Source organism: Stegostoma tigrinum, chromosome 14, assembly GCF_030684315.1.
Source record: "Stegostoma tigrinum isolate sSteTig4 chromosome 14, sSteTig4.hap1, whole genome shotgun sequence".
Taxonomy (NCBI): Eukaryota; Metazoa; Chordata; class Chondrichthyes; order Orectolobiformes; family Stegostomatidae; genus Stegostoma; species Stegostoma tigrinum.
In genome coordinates this window covers 32960035-32977860 of record NC_081367.1, presented here as the reverse complement: position 1 = coordinate 32977860, position 17826 = coordinate 32960035, and the positions used below count along the sequence as shown (strand labels likewise).

Here is a 17826-nt window from a genome sequence, read left to right as displayed (position 1 = left end):
CATCAGCACGTACTGGACAAACCTTTGAACTATCGAAGACTTCCTACAGAAAACAAAAATAACATTTGTGCTTTTAAAGTTAGTGTTAAACATATTCAAATGAAGAGTTTAGTGGGTTAAACATTTCCCCTGTTGCAGTGTACATCAAACAGATGGTCAAATATAACAAAAGTCCCACTGGTGTCAATTTATATTTTTACTTTGCTTAGCCATGCGCTAGTAGAATGATGACTGTTGCAAGTTGTAACATTAATTCTGATTCATTCAATATTGTTTCAGGGCAGAAGTCATACTTGGAAACATCATCAAAAAGAAGGGTTGGAGGTAATACTTTTATTATTTAGTCGGAGCGTGAATGGCTCAACTTCGGTTTGTCTTGTTTTCCTTTCTTCCCATTCTGTCTTTTAGATCTCTCTTCCAGATATGTTCACACCTCTATGTGTTTTCTCTTTCCTGATATATCACATGGATGTTGTCAGGAGACAGGACATGCCTCATTGTGAGCCAAATTGACTGCAAAACTGAACTTCCTTTTTATTTCTTTTAAAATATACACAGAGTTTGGATAATCAAAAACGTAAATTCAACCGAATGAATTTACAATTGAACAGCAGCTTCAGTTTTGTATCAGCAAATGTAGCATGAACAAATTTCACCCAAACTTTCATTCCTGGTTGACAGTGCAGACACAGGTTATATCCCAGCTCCGCAAACCTAACCTGAGAAAAACTGACCTGGGATGTTGAATTTTCATTCTAGACTGGTAGGATTTCCTGGGCTGAGTGACTCTAAAATGAGTGGGGAGGTTACAAGCTGTACACAGGCTGGGCTCAATGCCTTCCTCTGCACACCAGTGCTGTCTGCAAATAAGAGTTAAATGGTCATACAGCACAGAAAATGACTCTTTGGCACAACCCGTCCATGCTGACCAGGTATCCCAATCAAAACTCAGCCCATTTGCCTGTGTTTATCCCATATCCCTCTCAACCTTTCCTATTCATGTTGCAGTCTAAATGCCTTTTGAATGTTGTAATTGTACCCACTTCAGCCACTTCCTTTGGCAGCTCCTTCATTTATACACCACCCTCTGTGTGAAAACACTGTCCCTCAGGTAATCTTTTAAATGTTTCCCCTCTCACCTTAAACCAATGCTGTCTAGTTTTGGACTCCCCTACCCTTGGAAAAAGACCTTGGCTATTGATTTATCTAAGCCCCTCATGATTTCATAAATCCATATAAGGTCACCCCCTCAGTCTCCAACGCTCCAGGGAAAAAATTTTCAGCCCATTCAGTCTCTCCTTGTAACTGAAACCCTCCAATCCCAGCAACATTCTTGTACATTTTTTCTGCACCCTTTCTAGTTTAACAATATTGTTCTTAAAGCAGGGCAACCAAAATTGTACGCAGTATTCCAAAAGTGGCCTCACTGATGTCTGTACAGCCACAACATGACAGCCCAACTCCTATCTTTAATGCTCTAACCAATAATGGCAAGTGTACCATAACAAAATGAATTGAAACACATACAACCCACCATCCCTTACCCCTCCTTTCCATGGACACACCCGATGTCCAAACGGGTCGCATGGTGGCTCAGTGGTTAGCACTGCTGCCTCAGCGCCGGGGATGCTGGGTCAATTCCAACCTTGGGAGACTGTCTCTGTGAAGTTGGCACATTCTGCCCATGTCAGTGTGGGTTTCCTCCGGGAGCTCCGGTTTCCTCCCACAGTCCAAAGATGTGCAGTTTAGGTGGGCTGGCCATGCTCAATGGCCTGTAGTGTCCCGGGATGTGTAGGGTAGGTGTATTAGCAGTGGGAAATGCAGGGTTACAGGAATAGAGAAGGAGGATGGGTCTGGGTGGGATTCTCTTCAGATGGTCAGCGTGGGCTTGTTGGGCCAAATGGCCTGTTTCCACACTGCAGGGATTCTATGAATTTTGAGTTTCTGTCTGCATGTTGAACAATGCACCACTTAGATAAATCTACCAGTCTTCCACACTAGACTAGACCCAGATGCATGGATACACTCCCTTCCCATGAGCTGGCAACTGTCAGCTCGTAAAGGTTTTTGCTATTTTTTTCATTTATTGAGGAGTCTTTAATTGGCCTTTGTCTGATGTCTGTTGTTGAAGTCAGAAGAATAGTGAAATGTAAGCAACATCTGCTGCCATGAGGGGGAAAGAATCAGTTTGTTTCAGTGATTATTCTCTAGCCTCTGAGGCCAAATATTATGTATTCAAGGGTCACACAGATACTTGGGCACATAGTCCAACCTGATTTTGTTTCCAGGACAAATGACATAAAGCTGTGTGACACTCCAAAAGTGATTGAATATAGCACCAGGGAAAACCCATGAACCTGATGGTGATTCAGACAGCTGTCCTGTTATTCATTTACCTTTGCAAACCTGAGCAGAGCATTGAATATTGTTCAACATTAAAAGGGCGTCCTTGGGGTAAGTAGCAACATATGCACAGCACCATTTGTTCGTGCTGCCTGTGCTACCAAATGTAATGGTTTCTTCATAATGGGATCTCTTTGTTCTCTAAATTTAAATAGCAGCACCTCCATGTCAAGATCTGAAAAAATGGATACTAGCCCTTTTCATTTCGTTCCCTTTTCCTTAAACTACTCACAGCCCTTTCAGTACGAAAGTCATGCCCTTGCTATAGCACCATTTTCAATCCTCCACGGAGCAGCAGTGGTTGAAAGGGGAAAAGAAAGCATCCCAGCCCAATTCACCTCCATTTCACCCACTTTCCTTTTTAACTATGGCAGTCAGGATGGATGATTAATCTACTCTCAGGAGGCAGATAACTGTTTAAACTGAAGAGATAATGGGAACTGCAGATGCTGGAGATTCCAAGATAATAAAATGTGAGGCTGGATGAACACAGCAGGCCAAGCAGCATCTCAGGAGCACAAAAGCTGACGTTTCGGGCCTAGACCCTTCATCAGAGAGGGGGATGGGGGGAGGGAACTGGAATAAATAGGGAGAGAGGGGGAGGCGGACCGAAGATGGAGAGTAAAGAAGATAGGTGGAGAGGGTGTAGGTGGGGAGGTAGGGAGGGGATAGGTCAGTCCAGGGAAGACGGACAGGTCAAGGAGGTGGGATGAGGTTAGTAGGTAGCTGGGGGTGCGGCTTGGGGTGGGAGGAAGGGATGGGTGAGAGGAAGAACCGGTTAGGGAGGCAGAGACAGGTTGGACTGGTTTTGGGATGCAGTGGGTGGGGGGGAAGAGCTGGGCTGGTTGTGTGGTGCAGTGGGGGGAGGGGATGAACTGGGCTGGTTTAGGGATGCAGTGGGGGAAGGGGAGATTTTGAAACTGGTGAAGTCCACATTGATACCATATGGCTGCAGGGTTCCCAGGCGGAATATGAGTTGCTGTTCCTGCAACCTTCGGGTGGCATCATTGTGGCAGTGCAGGAGGCCCATGATGGACATGTCATCAAGAGAATCGGAGGGGGAGTGGAAATGGTTTGCGACTGGGAGGTGCAGTTGTTTGTTGCGAACTGAGCGGAGGTGTTCTGCAAAGCGGTCCCCAAGCCTCCGCTTGGTTTCCCCAATGTAGAGGAAGCCGCACCGGGTACAGTGGATGCAGTATACCACATTGGCAGATGTGCAGGTGAACCTCTGCTTAATGTGGAATGTCATCTTGGGGCCTGGGATGGGGGTGAGGGAGGAGGTGTGGGGACAAGTGTAGCATTTCCTGCGGTTGCAGGGGAAGGTGCCGGGTGTGGTGGGGTTGGAGGGCAGTGTGGAACGAACAAGGGAGTCACGGAGAGAGTGGTCTCTCCGGAAAGCAGACAGGGGAGGGGATGGAAAAATGTCTTGGGTGGTGGGGTCGGATTGTAAATGGCGGAAGTGTCGGAGGATAATGCGTTGTATCCGGAGGTTGGTAGGGTGGTGTGTGAGAACGAGGGGGATCCTCTTGGGGCGGTTGTGGCGGGGGCGGGGTGTGAGGGATGTGTCGCGGGAAATGTGGGTAGACGCGGTCAAGGGCGTTCTCAATCACCGTGGGGGGAAAGTTGCGGTCCTTAAAGAACTTGGACATCTGGGATGTGCGGGAGTGGAATGTCTTATCGTGGGAGCAGATGCGGCGGAGGCGGAGGAATTGGGAATAGGGGATGGAATTTTTGCAGGAGGGTGGGTGGGAGGAGGTGTATTCTAGGTAGCTGTGGGAGTCGGTGGGCTTGAAATGGACATCAGTTACAAGCTGGTTGCCTGAGATGGAGACTGAGAGGTCCAGGAAGGTGAGGGATGTGCTGGAGATGGCCCAGGTGAACTGAAGGTTGGGGTGGAAGGTGTTGGTGAAATGGATGAACTGTTCGAGCTCCTTTGGGGAGCAAGAGGCGGCGCCGATACAGTCATCAATGTACCGGAGGAAGAGGTGGGGTTTGGGGCCTGTGTAGGTGCGGAAGATGGACTGTTCCACGTAACCTACAAAGAGGCAGGCATAGCTGGGGCCCATGCGGGTGCCCATGGCCACCCCCTTAGTCCGTAGGAAGTTGGAGGAGTCAAAAGAGAAGTTGTTGAGTGTGAGGACGAGTTCCGCTAGGCGGATGAGAGTGTCGGTGGAGGGGGCCTGGTCGGGCCTGCGGGACAGGAAGAAGCGGAGGGCCTTGAGGCCATCTCCATGCGGAATGCAGGTGTACAGGGACTGGACGTCCATGGTGAATATGAGGTGTTGGGGGCCAGGGAATTGGAAGTCCTGGAGGAGGTGGAGGGCGTGGGTGGTGTCACGGACATAGGTGGGGAGTTCCTGGACCAAAGGGGAGAAAATGGAGTCCAGATAGGTGGAGATGAGTTCGGTGGGGCAGGAGCAGGCTGAGACGATGGGTCGACCAGGGCAGGCAGGTTTGTGGATTTTGGGAAGGAGATAGAAACGGGCCGTGCGGGGTTGGGGAACAATGAGGTTGGAGGCTGTGGGTGGGAGGTCCCCTGAGGTGATGAGGTCATGAATGGTGTTGGAGATGATGGTTTGGTGCTCGGGTGTGGGGTCATGATCGAGGAGGCGGTAGGAGGTGGTGTCGGAGAGTTGGCGTCTGGCCTCGGCGATGTAGAGGTCAGTACGCCATACTACCACTGCGCCACCCTTGTCTGCGGGTTTGATGGTGAGGTAGGGGTTGGAGCGGAGGGAGCGGAGGGCTGCCCGTTCTGCGGGGGAGAGGTTGGAGTGGGTGAGAGGGGTGGAGAGGTTGAGGCGGTTGATGTCTCGACGGCAGTTGGAGATGAAGAGGTCGAGGGAGGGTAGGAGGCCTGGGGGTGGTGTCCAGGAGGAGGACTTGTGTTGGAAGCGGGTGAAGGGGTCAGTGGAAGGAGGGTTGGGTTCCCGGTTGAAGAAGTAGGCATGCAGGCGAAGACGGCGGAAAAACTGCTCTATGTCCGACCGTGACTGGTATTCGTTGATGTGTGGTTGTAGGGGGACAAAGGTGAGCCCCTTGCTCAGGACTGACCGTTCGTCCTCAGTCAGTGGGAGGTTTGGGGGGATGGTGAAGATGCGGCAGGGCTCAGGGTGGCTGTCTTCTCTGGGGTTGCAGGCTGTGGAGGTTGTGGGCGGAGCGATGATGTCGTCGGCCGTGGGCGGGGTTCCGTCGGCCGTGGGCGGGGTTCCGTCGGCCGTGGGCGGGGTTCCGTCGGCGTCGACCGTGGGCGGGGTTCCGTCGGCGGTGGGAGGATCGGGGTGGGCGGCAGCAGCTGAGGTGAGGGTGGTGTGTGGGCTGTAGTACCTGGACGTGGAGGTGGTGACTGCAGCAGCGGTTCCGGAAGTTCTGTGGCCGGCGGAGGCGGATGTGACGTCATCGGTGGGGTCTCCGGCCGTGTCCTCATGGTCAATGGCGGCGGGTTTGAACTGAAGGGCTGCATCTTCCTTAAAATATTTTCAAAGAATTTCAGAACATTACAGCACAGAAGGAAGCCATTCAACCCAATGTGTTTGTACTGGCCTTTGATATACATTTGAATTTTAACACCTGCAAAAGTGTGTCTCTTTGGTTAAGGGAAACGAGGCAGTTGTACTGTCTTTCTCTAGATCCACTATTCCATGCTCACAACATACATTTAAATGTTTCACCTACTTAAATATTTGACCAATTATATACTTTATCTCAGAATATTAAAATAAAACTGGCAACTGAGTTATTTTAATAAACAAAAGTGTTATGGTGTTATTATAAAAAGACTTATTCAGCACATATTTGTAAATATGACACTCACACACACACACACACACTAGCACTGCTGTCCCTTGCTTCCAAATCAACAAACCTGTAAGATAGGGAGGAGACAGACAGGTCAACGAGGTAGGGATGTTCCTACTATCTCTGAATCAATTTTAGCCCCACTGCGAAGCCTCTTCTAAGGATGCCTACCCTGAAGAAGTTACCCTCCTCCCTCTGGACCGTTCCTGCCTCTTTGACTTGCCATTCTCCTCTATCCATCTTCTATCTGCCTCCCCCTTCTCCCTATTTATTTCAGAACCCCCTTCCCCTCCCCCATTTCTGAAGAAGGGTCTAGGTCCGAAATGTAAGCTTTCCTGCTCCCCTCATGCTGCTTGGCCCACTGTGTTCATCCAGGTCTACACCTTGTATATCTCAGATACTCCAGCATCTGCAGTTCCTACTACCACTAAACCTGTGAGGTGTGCTTGCTATGCAATCCACTGACCCTTCTACAATGTGACTGATCTGACTGACACATTCCCATTGATCTGACCGCTTAGTGAGTTGTTGTTGATGGTGTCAGAACCTTGTTAAGAACCCAAAGCCTTAGGCTAGTAGTCAGCAGGTAGGCCTATCTACAATATGACTGGCTGCTCCTGGTAAACAGGATTTACGTTAAATCAGATCCTGTTAAATTGGGCAGGACATGCAAGAAATTTCCCTTGTCATATATCTTCCCGATCTAGCTGGGACCAACATGCCTTGGCTTGCTTTCAACACATGGAGTTCAGTAACAATAAAATTGCAGGCAATATTCCCATTATTCTCTTATCAGCTTCTTGCTGCTTGCAAGGCACTAGCAGTGGTGCAGAAATTTGGAACGTTTTTGCCCGTTGAACCTACAGTTGAACTGCATTTTTAAAAAAATGCTTTGGAGATGCTACAGAGCTCCCAGGGATTTAGTATGATTATGTGAAACTGGGAAGTAAATTACATGGCATAACTACTCTCTTGATTTGCTCAGTTTAATGAATGGCTTTATTTTCATTGCCAATTGGAGTTATTGTGCAGAACTATCAGTTATTGCTAAAGGAACTGAACTATTACCCACATTTTAGCATTATTAACTCAATTTTATCACTAGCCTGTTGAGTACTGACAGAACAATTTACATCAAGTTGGTAGAAATAAGACCTGGATAATCTACACAGTTAAAGGGTGTTATGTCTTTACATTAGCTTGATCAGTTTTTCCTGATTATTTTAATGGTGATTGGTATTTGGAATGTTCAGATTTCAGATGTGTTTATTATACATGTCAAATGAGCCTGCATATGTAAAGTATGGACATTCCAAGATCATTTTGACTTTATTTTTTCAACACAAGAAATGGCCCTTGCTTTTCATGTTCACCTTGATATTTCTGTAAGTTTCTTTTTCTAATCTATTGATACTGTTACATTTGGAGTTGGAAGGATGTACTGTCTTTCTTTAATTCCACTACTCCATGGCCACAACATATATTTAAAAATTTTATAAGAGTTATAAATATGGCCTATGCATTACTTTATCTTTTACATTAGTCTCAAATATTTGTCAGTTCTTGAGGAAAAGAAAGATATAATTTGAAATCTCCTCGATGGCTTTCAGTCTGGTGTCCTGGTACACGTGCATGGATGTCACTAGACACATGCAGTTATCACTGGAATCTTGTCGGAAGCAGTTCATTTGGCAGATAATGAGAAGACATCTTCCAGATGCTTCTCAAACAAATGGCTGCATCAATCTTTCGAGCTTTCTCACTGGACTGTTCAAGAAGGTTTCTCAAATGGTGGGAAAGATGTGTTCAATGCCTTTTCTCTTCACAGGCTACACCACAACTGCATTTTTCAAACAATATCCAAAAATCTAACGCTCCTGACAGCTTTAAACCTAGATTTGTGTCTTCTCTGTAGAACAATCCTTAGGCTGTAAGGCTTTGGATATTTATTTAGCTTAAGTGTCTCTCCCAACAAGTGTTTCTTTTCGTTAAAAGCCTAAAATATCCTTGCAGTGATCTTCTTAACACAGACCAAGTCCAGAATCACTGCAATGTTACAAATTAACTAATTTTCATAATTTCAAAAACATGAGCCCACACAAAAAAATATTAGAATCATATATATAACACCTCCACTCTTAGTGGAATGAAATGACAGTTATAAATGTGCTTCACTACAAAATGTGGATTTCTTTTAAAAATTAAGATTCATTTACAGTAATTCAATCTTTATATGTGACGAATACAACTATGTATCCATTTAGGTATTCTGGTAATTCAAAGGAATGTAAAATTCTAGACAAAGCTTCAACAGTTGAAGTTTTTTCAGAAATGTGAATAATTTGTATGTGATAGGTCTACATTATTAAACTTATTCAAAATAGTCTGACATGCTGCTTTAGAAAAGTACCCCACTGGCTTCTCTATACCCTATGCATTCTCTTGTAAGGCACTTGTGCCTATTCCCAGCTCCATGCCATCAGTTGTTACCTTTAAGGGTTTAGTTAAGTTTAGATCAATCAACACTGGTTCATTGATCATAATTGCTTTTAGGTTCTCAGAAAATGTTTGGCACTCTCCTGACTACACTTTTGATGTTCTTTGTTAGCAGGCTATATGATGATGCTTGCTACAAACTAGTGATTTTAATCAATGTCTCCAAGCATTTCATGATCCCTCATTTAGTCTGAGGGATAAGGACCTCACCCAATGCTTGTAATTTTGCTGTTCTTGGTGGCTCTTGCCCTTGCCCTACTATATGCCTTAGATGGTTACCAGTGCTGTTGAAAACTCACTTTTTGGCGAGGTTTACTACTAAATCAACGTCTAATTTTTACAAAATGTTCCCAGTTACCGTAAACGAATGATCAAGATGGATCACGCTGTTAGGAAAACTAATTACCACTTAGTCATTAGTGTCTGGAAATTCACTGGGTCATTTTTTAGCCTGAATGGCATCTTGTGGCATTGGAAAAGACTGTCTGGTGTGACAAAGGCCAATATTCTGATGAAGGGGCTAGGCCCGAAATGTCAGCTTTTGTGCTCCTAAGACGCTGCTTGGCCTGCTGTGTTCATCCAGCTCCACACTTTGTTATCTCAGAATCTCCAGTGTCTGCAGTTCCCACTAACTCTCTCCAATATTGTTTTTACTTGTGTTAATCAAAAGACCTGCCAGCATTCCTTTAACAAATCTATTCTGATTTTAAAAAATGTGGCAGTGCCAACTCCGTCAATACAGCCTGACAAATTGAAGAATTGGGTAGGAGTCTGCCTTAGTTACTGCATTGACCTTTATGCAGTCTATGCAGAATCTGGTGGACCCATCAGGCTTAGGCATTACAACTGGGGAGCTCCAGTTTTCCAACCAGTATCAGATTTCTGCTTGCAGATTTCTGAACCTAAACAATAAGAATGCTGTTTCATAGGAGTTGATTCTCCTACATCTACATCATGATTGCTTAAACTATACATCCTGATTTGTCTCTACTCCTTTACATTTTGAAAGTAGCTGTATTAGAGTTCTTCATTATTTTGTACCTAAATAATAAAACATATTATCTAATCTTATCTAACTGTTCAGTGTTAGCTAACCGGATATTGGGAGTTTGACTTTGGGAATTTGTCTAGGATCCTTCTGCCTTATCTTTACTATTTATTTCATGCTCTGCTGTCCTTACTACCTGATATACCCGAGCTTGCTTTTCTTCCTTCAGGCTGGTGGGGGGTGGGGGCATGGGTGAGATGTTACTTCAATATATTTAAGTGGCACAACCAATTCTTTTTCTGGTGATCTGGGGTGTTTTATCAAATACTTTACAAATTCTTTTGACTACCCTCTGTAAAGAGTAAAGTTGCCACAGCCTTACTAGATCATGGCACTGAGAGAGAGAGAGAGAGAGAGAGAGAGAGAGACAACAGGACCCAAAGGTCAGAGATAATGGGAACTGCAGATGCTGGAGAATTCCAAGATAATAAAATGTGAGGCTGGATGAACACAGCAGGCCAAGCAGCATCTCAGGAGCACAAAAGCTGACGTTTCGGGCCTAGACCCTTCATCAGAGAGGGGGATGGGGAGAGGGAACTGGAATAAATAGGGAGAGAGGGGGAGGCGGACCGAAGATGGAGAGTAAAGAAGATAGGTGGAGAGAGTATAGGTGGGGAGGTAGGGAGGGGATAGGTCAGTCCAGGGAAGACGGACAGGTCAAGGAGGTGGGATGAGGTTAGTAGGTAGATGGGGGTGCGGCTTGGGGTGGGAGGAAGGGATGGGTGAGAGGAAGAACCGGTTAGGGAGGCAGAGACAGGTTGGACTGGTTTTGGGATGCAGTGGGTGGGGGGGAAGAGCTGGGCTGGTTGTGTGGTGCAGTGGGGGGAGGGGACGAACTGGGCTGGTTTAGGGATGCAGTAGGGGAAGGGGAGATTTTGAAACTGGTGAAGTCCACATTGATACCATATGGCTGCAGGGTTCCCAGGCGGAATATGAGTTGCTGTTCCTGCAACCTTCGGGTGGCATCATTGTGGCAGTGCAGGAGGCCCATGATGGACATGTCATCTAGAGAATGGGAGGGGGAGTGGAAATGGTTTGCGACTGGGAGGTGCAGTTGTTTGTTGCGAACTGAGCGGAGGTGTTCTGCAAAGCAGTCTCCAAGCCTCCGCTTGGTTTCCCCAATGTAGAGGAAGCCGCACCGGGTACAATGGATGCAGTATACCACATTGGCAGATGTGCAGGTGAGCCTCTGCTTAATGTGGAATGTCATCTTGGGGCCTGGGATCACCGTGCCTCAGGCAAAGGGAGAGGTTGAGAAGTAGAATGCTCCATGGTAACCTCAGCTGGTGAGGGAATTGAAACCACGCTATTAGCACCACTCTGCGTAACAAACCAGCTATCTAGCCAACTGAGTTGACAAACTACTCTGTATGGACCACTGAACCAAGCTTTCAGTGACTCATCTTCATCAACCCCTGTTTGAAATGTTATGATCATAACATGCTTGGCTGCTCATTTCTTCACTGCGCAGCCAATTTGCAGACTCTCGTGAGCCACTTTCAGGAAGATAGATGCATAAACCACCAAGGAAGACTCACCCCCTATTCTAAAATTGTTCCTCCCTTAGTTTTAGAGGCCCTTTTGTCTCCTGTCCATAAACTAATTAAAACAGACTAAAACCAATGCACTTATTTGGTGAATCCAAGATGGCAAAAAGAATTTCCAGCCCTTTGTACAAATCATGGGAATATTCATGACAGTACACTGTGGTCATTTGGAGACTGTGATGGTACATCCTTTGTATCTGTGAGTGGTATGTTGAGGACTTTAATTGTGTTATGTCCAGATCACTCATGACTTCCAGAAAAAGTTTAGGTATGAAATTAGAACCTTGATCTGCCTGAATTTCATATTGAGTGAATTCACTCGATATTGAGTGAACAATTGGGTTAATTTTTGTATCACTGTCTTGGGAGAAATTTTTCTCAAGGAATTGGCCTCTGGAAACCATGCAGCCATGTGGATAATAATGAGGATATACTGTCATCCTGTTTTTATCTTCAGTAAAGGTCCCACACAATCTATTAACTCCCTATTAAATGCTTCCCCAAAAACTGATATGCATTCACTAATTTTGCGAGCACCATAATACACTCTAAGTGAATGTCATTGGTTTTCGGTCAACCACTGTCTGGACTTTAGATCATAGGTTTAAACTTCAGATGAGGTCATAAGTTCCTCCATCCTAGTGTTAGTACAGAGATTTATTGTTTGACCAAATTTAAGTCTTTTTATTTGCTGTGGTGACTGGGCAAACCCACAATTAAATTATTTTCCAGCATGTTAATTAATGGGGAGGTGATGGCCTAGTGGTATTATCGCTGGACCGTTAATCTAGAGACCCAGGTAATGTTCTGGGGACCTGGGTTTGAATCCCGCCATGGCAGATGGTGGAATTTAAATTTAATAAACATCTGGAATTAAGAATCTAATGATGACCGTGAGTCAATTGTCAGAAAAACTTAGCTGCTTCACTGATGTCCTTTAGGGAAGGAAACTGTCATCGTTACCTTGTCTGACCTACATGTGACTCCAGGACCCACAGCAATGTTGTTGATTCTCAACTGTCCCCTAGGCAACTAGGAATGGGCAATAAATGCTGCCTAGCCAGTGATGCGCTCATCCCGTGAATGAATAAAGTTTAAAAAAAGAATTATTAAAGGAGTTGTGACAGCATACTTTGCTCAGGTTGCCTTTATAACCAATGACTTTAATTACAGTAAAAAACAAAAACAAGTCACTGTTTGTCACTTTTCCTATTTTTGGGAAAATAAATATAGTATTTACGTATGGTATTAAGATAATGGTAATTATAAATCTGTTCTACTAAAACAGAGGGAAACACTAAACAACGCAAAATGGTCTAATCCACATACTTAAATAAATTTTCAGTGTAAAACAAATAAATCAGGAATTTAGCCCTCTCCACACAGATCCTAGGAGGAAGTTAAAATGTACAGGATGACTGCAGAAACCCTGTCAGGAGCTGGCTATTGCTGGATCTAACTGATATTTCCTGACGTTGGTTAAGCCACTTGTCCAAAGCTGGTAAGATTCTTCCTTAAATATGCAAGTTGCAATCTGATTGTGCCATTAGCTCCTGACTGCAGTTTTACCTCCAGCCTGAATGGTGAAGACTTTCTCCCCACTGTATTTATAGGAAGTTAGCGGTAGGTATTACAAAATGCTAATGTTAGGATACAGGTCAAGCTGTAAGGGATGCTAGGCTAAAGCTTAGGGATTTGACACGCACAGCATCCAGAAAGATCTCGCTACATCCATTGAGTAGAATATCCACGCAAGTGGTCTCCTGGCTCAGAAGGCTGGCCAAGGATAACGGGAGGAACTGAAGTGAGACAATTGATTAAAATTCTTATTTAAAAATCACCAAATAGACAAATCTAGCCATGAACACTTCCTTGAAGTATGATGGGAAACATGGATAAAACTTGTGGCTAAGAATGTAAATTGTAAAATGCAATGACTTTCACAGGATGAATAGCACTCTTAAGGTGTTAAAGAAGCAGATACCAAGGAGATGCAGAGTTATAATGACAACACTTCAGAGGGTTAATTAGAATATAACGGGGACACCTGAATCACTGATATAGCTATGCTTATTGATCAGGGTATGTGATGTAAATGCTATGATAGTTGATGACAAGTGAACTGTAAAACACTGTAAGTATAAATTATCATGTTGACTGTGTTCTGTGGAGAGGTCTGACAGACACCTTTCAGCCTTGGACATAGTCATTACAGACTTTATTCAAACATATGCTTCAATGCACACTTGGTGAAAGCCCACCAATGTCTCCCCTCCAACATTCCCTTCCTCTCTGCCTGTTTATCACTTTGAGGGAAAATCATTGCATTTTACAACATATTCTTAACCAGGTTTCCACAGGAATAGAAACATACCACATCATTCCTACAGTATTGGCTCCAGTTCCTACCATGCTTTGGAAATTGCTTATAGCTACATGAATCTATTTTAAGTTATTATCAGCATTTACATATCAACTTTAATGAATTGAGGAGGTGATGGCCTAGTAGCCTAGCTGGAGTCTTAATCCAGAGACACAGAAAATGTTCTGGAGGCCCAGTTTTGAATCCTGCTATGGCAGATGGTGGAATGTGAATTCAATAAATATCTGGAAATAAGAATCTAATGATGACCATGAATGCATTGTTGATTGTTGGGGAAAAACCCATCTGGTTCACTAATGTCCTTTAGGAAAGGAAATCGCCAACCTTAACTGGTCTGGCTGACATGTGACTCCAGACCTACAACAATGTGGTTGACTCATAACTGCCTTCTGGCCAATTAGGGATGGGCAATAAATACTGCCGAGCCAGCGATGCCCCTCATCCTTTTAATGACGAAAGGGAAAAAAAACTTCACCACTGGATGAAAACTGTCCGAAAGGGTGAGATGCAACAGATACCATTCATAATTATTTTTACTTTCCTTTGTGGACAATTGCATTCCTGCGCTCCACAAAGCAACTCTTGGCCCCTTTACCCTGAAGTTTCCACAGTCCAATTTTCAGATTTCTGTAGCCACCCACCTACCCCACCTAAGCATTAGCAGCAACCCTTGGCTCTCTTGGAACAAAAGCCACTTTACAACTGCGGTATATTTCCTGCTAGTATCCTGATGGCATTTAAAATTGGCCCCTTGTTTACACATTAATTCATTTATTATATCTCCTGCCAAGTAGTGGGATAGGAAGTCAGTGCCATTCGTGTTACCAATGTGTGCCTGCAGCCTGACATCAGTGCTCACTTCACCCATATGTACATGCGTAGTGCTCACTGGGTGCTCAATGAACACTAACCGTACTCACAAGGCGACTGGCTTGCTGCCCATCTCAACACTCTGTCCAGGATTTATCTTGACGTCACCTTGCTGGCCCAGTCACTACCTTCTTGGCCATTCCACTCCCAAATGTTTCATTTTCCCTTTCCTGCTCACCAATCTGCTCCCTCCCACCTGATGAATGGTAAACAGGGAGTAAGATGTTGAGCAGGGCTAAGCAGTGTGGGCTTGGGAGTTGGAAAGCCACAGTTGTAGCAAATGAGGTTTCCAGTACTAGGGAAGGTGTAGTGGGCAAAACATGATCCCAAGGCTTGAATGTAATTCAGTCAAAACATTTGAGGAAACACATATGTTCATGTCCTTGTTCAAGTCTCTTTATATTGCTCAATGTTACAGATGACTCTGTTCTTTGATCAGGATGCTACCTGCACTTCGCTAGCTGTGATTTCACAATCACTATCTTTTATTTTCATGCATAGGAAGAGGGCATCACTGGCTAGGCCAACATTCATTGCCCAACCCTAGTTGCTCTCGAGAAGGTGATTGTGAGCTTCCTGCCAGAATCACTACAGTCCATGTGCTGCAGATACACCCTCAATTCCAATGGGGAGGGAATTGCAGAATTTGGGGAGAGAATTGCAGCAAGTTACTATGAAGGAATGGCAATATATTTCCAAGAGAGGATGTTGAGCAGCTTGGAAGGGCATGTGCGCATGGTGGTGGTCCCATGTATTGGCTGCCCTTGTTCCATTAGACAGTAGTGATTGTGTGACTGCACAAGTAAGTATGCTCCCGCCAGTTTCAGTAACATTAAACTCAACATAATTCATTGGTCTGAATCTTCCAATTTGGATCAGAATCACTATTTCAGGTCCATCTCAGATAGAAAGTTGCTCATTAACTCCAAGGCCCTTCCGCAAGGACATCTGATGTTCTGATACAGGATCTATTATACATCCTTCAGAGGTACAGACCAGCAGGCCATGCAGGCTGCATTGGAGAAAATTGCCAAAAAAATTACAGTCATTTTAGTGGCAATAGCTGGAGTGTGCCAGCGAGGAAATTGTTTAAATGTTCCGAAGCCACTTTGAAAGCTACTGAGAGAAGCTCAGTGTGTGAGGTAAGTGGGTAAATGGGTAAAGTGATAGGTATTTGAGGGATTTGGGTGCCAGCTGGCTGAAGGGGAAAGGTGCCAACGACTGAACGAGTAGAGTGTCAAATGAATAAAGGGTAGTGTGTCATGTATCTAAGGAAGTAGGTGGCCAGCTGGGTATAGGCACAGTTTGCCAAGTTGGTGAGGAGGAAGACTGCAGGGGAGATATGTGGTAGAGTGCCAGGTAAGTGATGCCATAGACAAAAAGTGGAAAAGTGCTGTATGAGTTGGTGAAGCAGAAGGGTAGCAGTTGAGTGGTGGGGTAAGGTAGCAGGAAAATGTATAAAAGGGAAGTGTGATTCAAGAATCAGAAGAGGAGATTGGATCAGATGAATGAGGAATGTGGGTATCTAGGAGAAATGGTCTGTCAGGGAGCTGAGGATTCAGTTGTCTGGCAGTCATGTTAGGTGTCCGAGGGTATTGCGGCCAGTGTCTGTGGGCTGGGAGGGATTTGCGTCAGGGACGTGTGTCCAGAGGTGGGTTGCTAGCTATCTGGGTGGGCAGGAGATGACAACAAGTGTCCAGTGCCTGGGAAGAGTACCAGCTCAGTGGGCTTTAGTGCAATATTTGTGGTTGCATAGAGGGCCAGTCATATAGATATGGAGGCACAGTTGAAGTCATGTTCATGGGATTCAATCTGTATGATTGAGGGGTACATTTGGAAGTCAGGGATTTCAGGTTTGCAATTATCCCAGGATTTCAGCAGATTTTAACCCGTCTAATCATTCCTAGTTAAGCTTCAAGGTAAGTAAATCAAAGACTTCTAAAGTCTCTGACTATGAGGCAGTGTTGGGATTATTCTCAGGTAATTGTGCATTAGAGGTTTGGACTTTTGGGGCATTCGGCTTTCTGAGAGCTCCCAATGTGCATCCTCCAAGGTACCTCTAATCTCTGACTACCTGGATATTGGAAGTTCTCAGCCAATATTTTATAGCTTGCATTTTAATAACTAGAATGACTTTTCAATAAGTCTCCTGTAATGGGGATTCATTCATAGTTCATGAGGAATAGTTATGTAATGCTTTTAAGCAGATGGCCTGAGTAGGTGGCACAGCACTCAATATTTTACTGCACAACACCATGGAGAGGTAGAACTTGGAATCGAGCTGATAACCTTCTGCATGCCAATATCTTCTATCATGCCAGTGCCCCTAGGGGAAGGCACACAGCAGACACTGAGTGGGTGTAATACAGTTAGTTTCCAGAAGGAACAAATAAAATTCAAAAATGTAAACTCCTAAAATAAAGATAGGTTGAAGGGGAATAGAGTTTGTGCCAAATGAACAGGTTAGATGAAGCATTTTCTTTCATCAATACAAAACATAGTTTGGTCTGAGGTCAGTGAAAAATGAATTCTGCAGCGTTTTTCTTGGGTCCATTAGGTTGACACCCCAGTCGGTGCAATTGAGGCAGTGCACTCTTTTTATTTATCTGAACCTGAAATTGCAAATAATTTGCAAAAATACATCATATTATTTGAATATTTATGCAGATTTATAATCATAAACTGCATAGTGTGTGCATTGGCATTGACATGGGCTGATGTGTCCTCTTACCATGATTTACAAGCGTTAGTTCCCATTTCATATATCAGAAATAACAACTGAAGGTTGAAAATTGGCTCCATTGAAAGTGTAGGCTGCTTTGGCTGCCTTGTTCAGAACAGAGTATTTTGAGGTTTCAAGTAATCGTTTCAGTTAAATGATTAGATTGCAATGGCTGGATTATGGGAAATGACTGAGAAATGACAGGATTGTCTGGGAAGTGTGTCATTCAGACAAAAAAAGTCCGTCATGTGGAACAAAGAGAAGTCATGATGACCAGTCATCCCCCTCACCCCATACTATTGACTGCTCAGTTACAACTTCAAGAATTTACTTGAGGCCATTGGAACAAAGCAGACAGTCTAATATTCAATTTTCTTAAGGGGTGGGTTTCCATGGCAGCATATTTGGTATGGACTGTGTATGGGCATAAGTTAATATTTATGTTAATGAGGCTGAGAGTAAGTGATGACGTGAGCACAGGGCTGGGCGAAAGGACGTCCAAGTAGTACGGCAAAGGTATTTTTGCTTATCATGAGGTACAGTACTTTCTAAACCTCCAACC

The 17826-nt window shown here is 44.5% G+C and overlaps 1 protein-coding gene across 1 annotated transcript in view; it reads left to right on the top strand.

Annotated features, from left to right (window-relative positions):
- kcnab1a (potassium voltage-gated channel subfamily A regulatory beta subunit 1a) overlaps positions 1 to 17826 on the top strand; it is a 207758-nt gene that overhangs the window by 131482 nt on the left and 58450 nt on the right. Inside the window, exon 5 of the mRNA XM_048542486.2 lies at positions 280 to 324. Within this exon, the coding sequence (XP_048398443.1) occupies positions 280 to 324 (45 nt within the window). The remainder of the gene's footprint in view (positions 1 to 279; positions 325 to 17826) is intronic.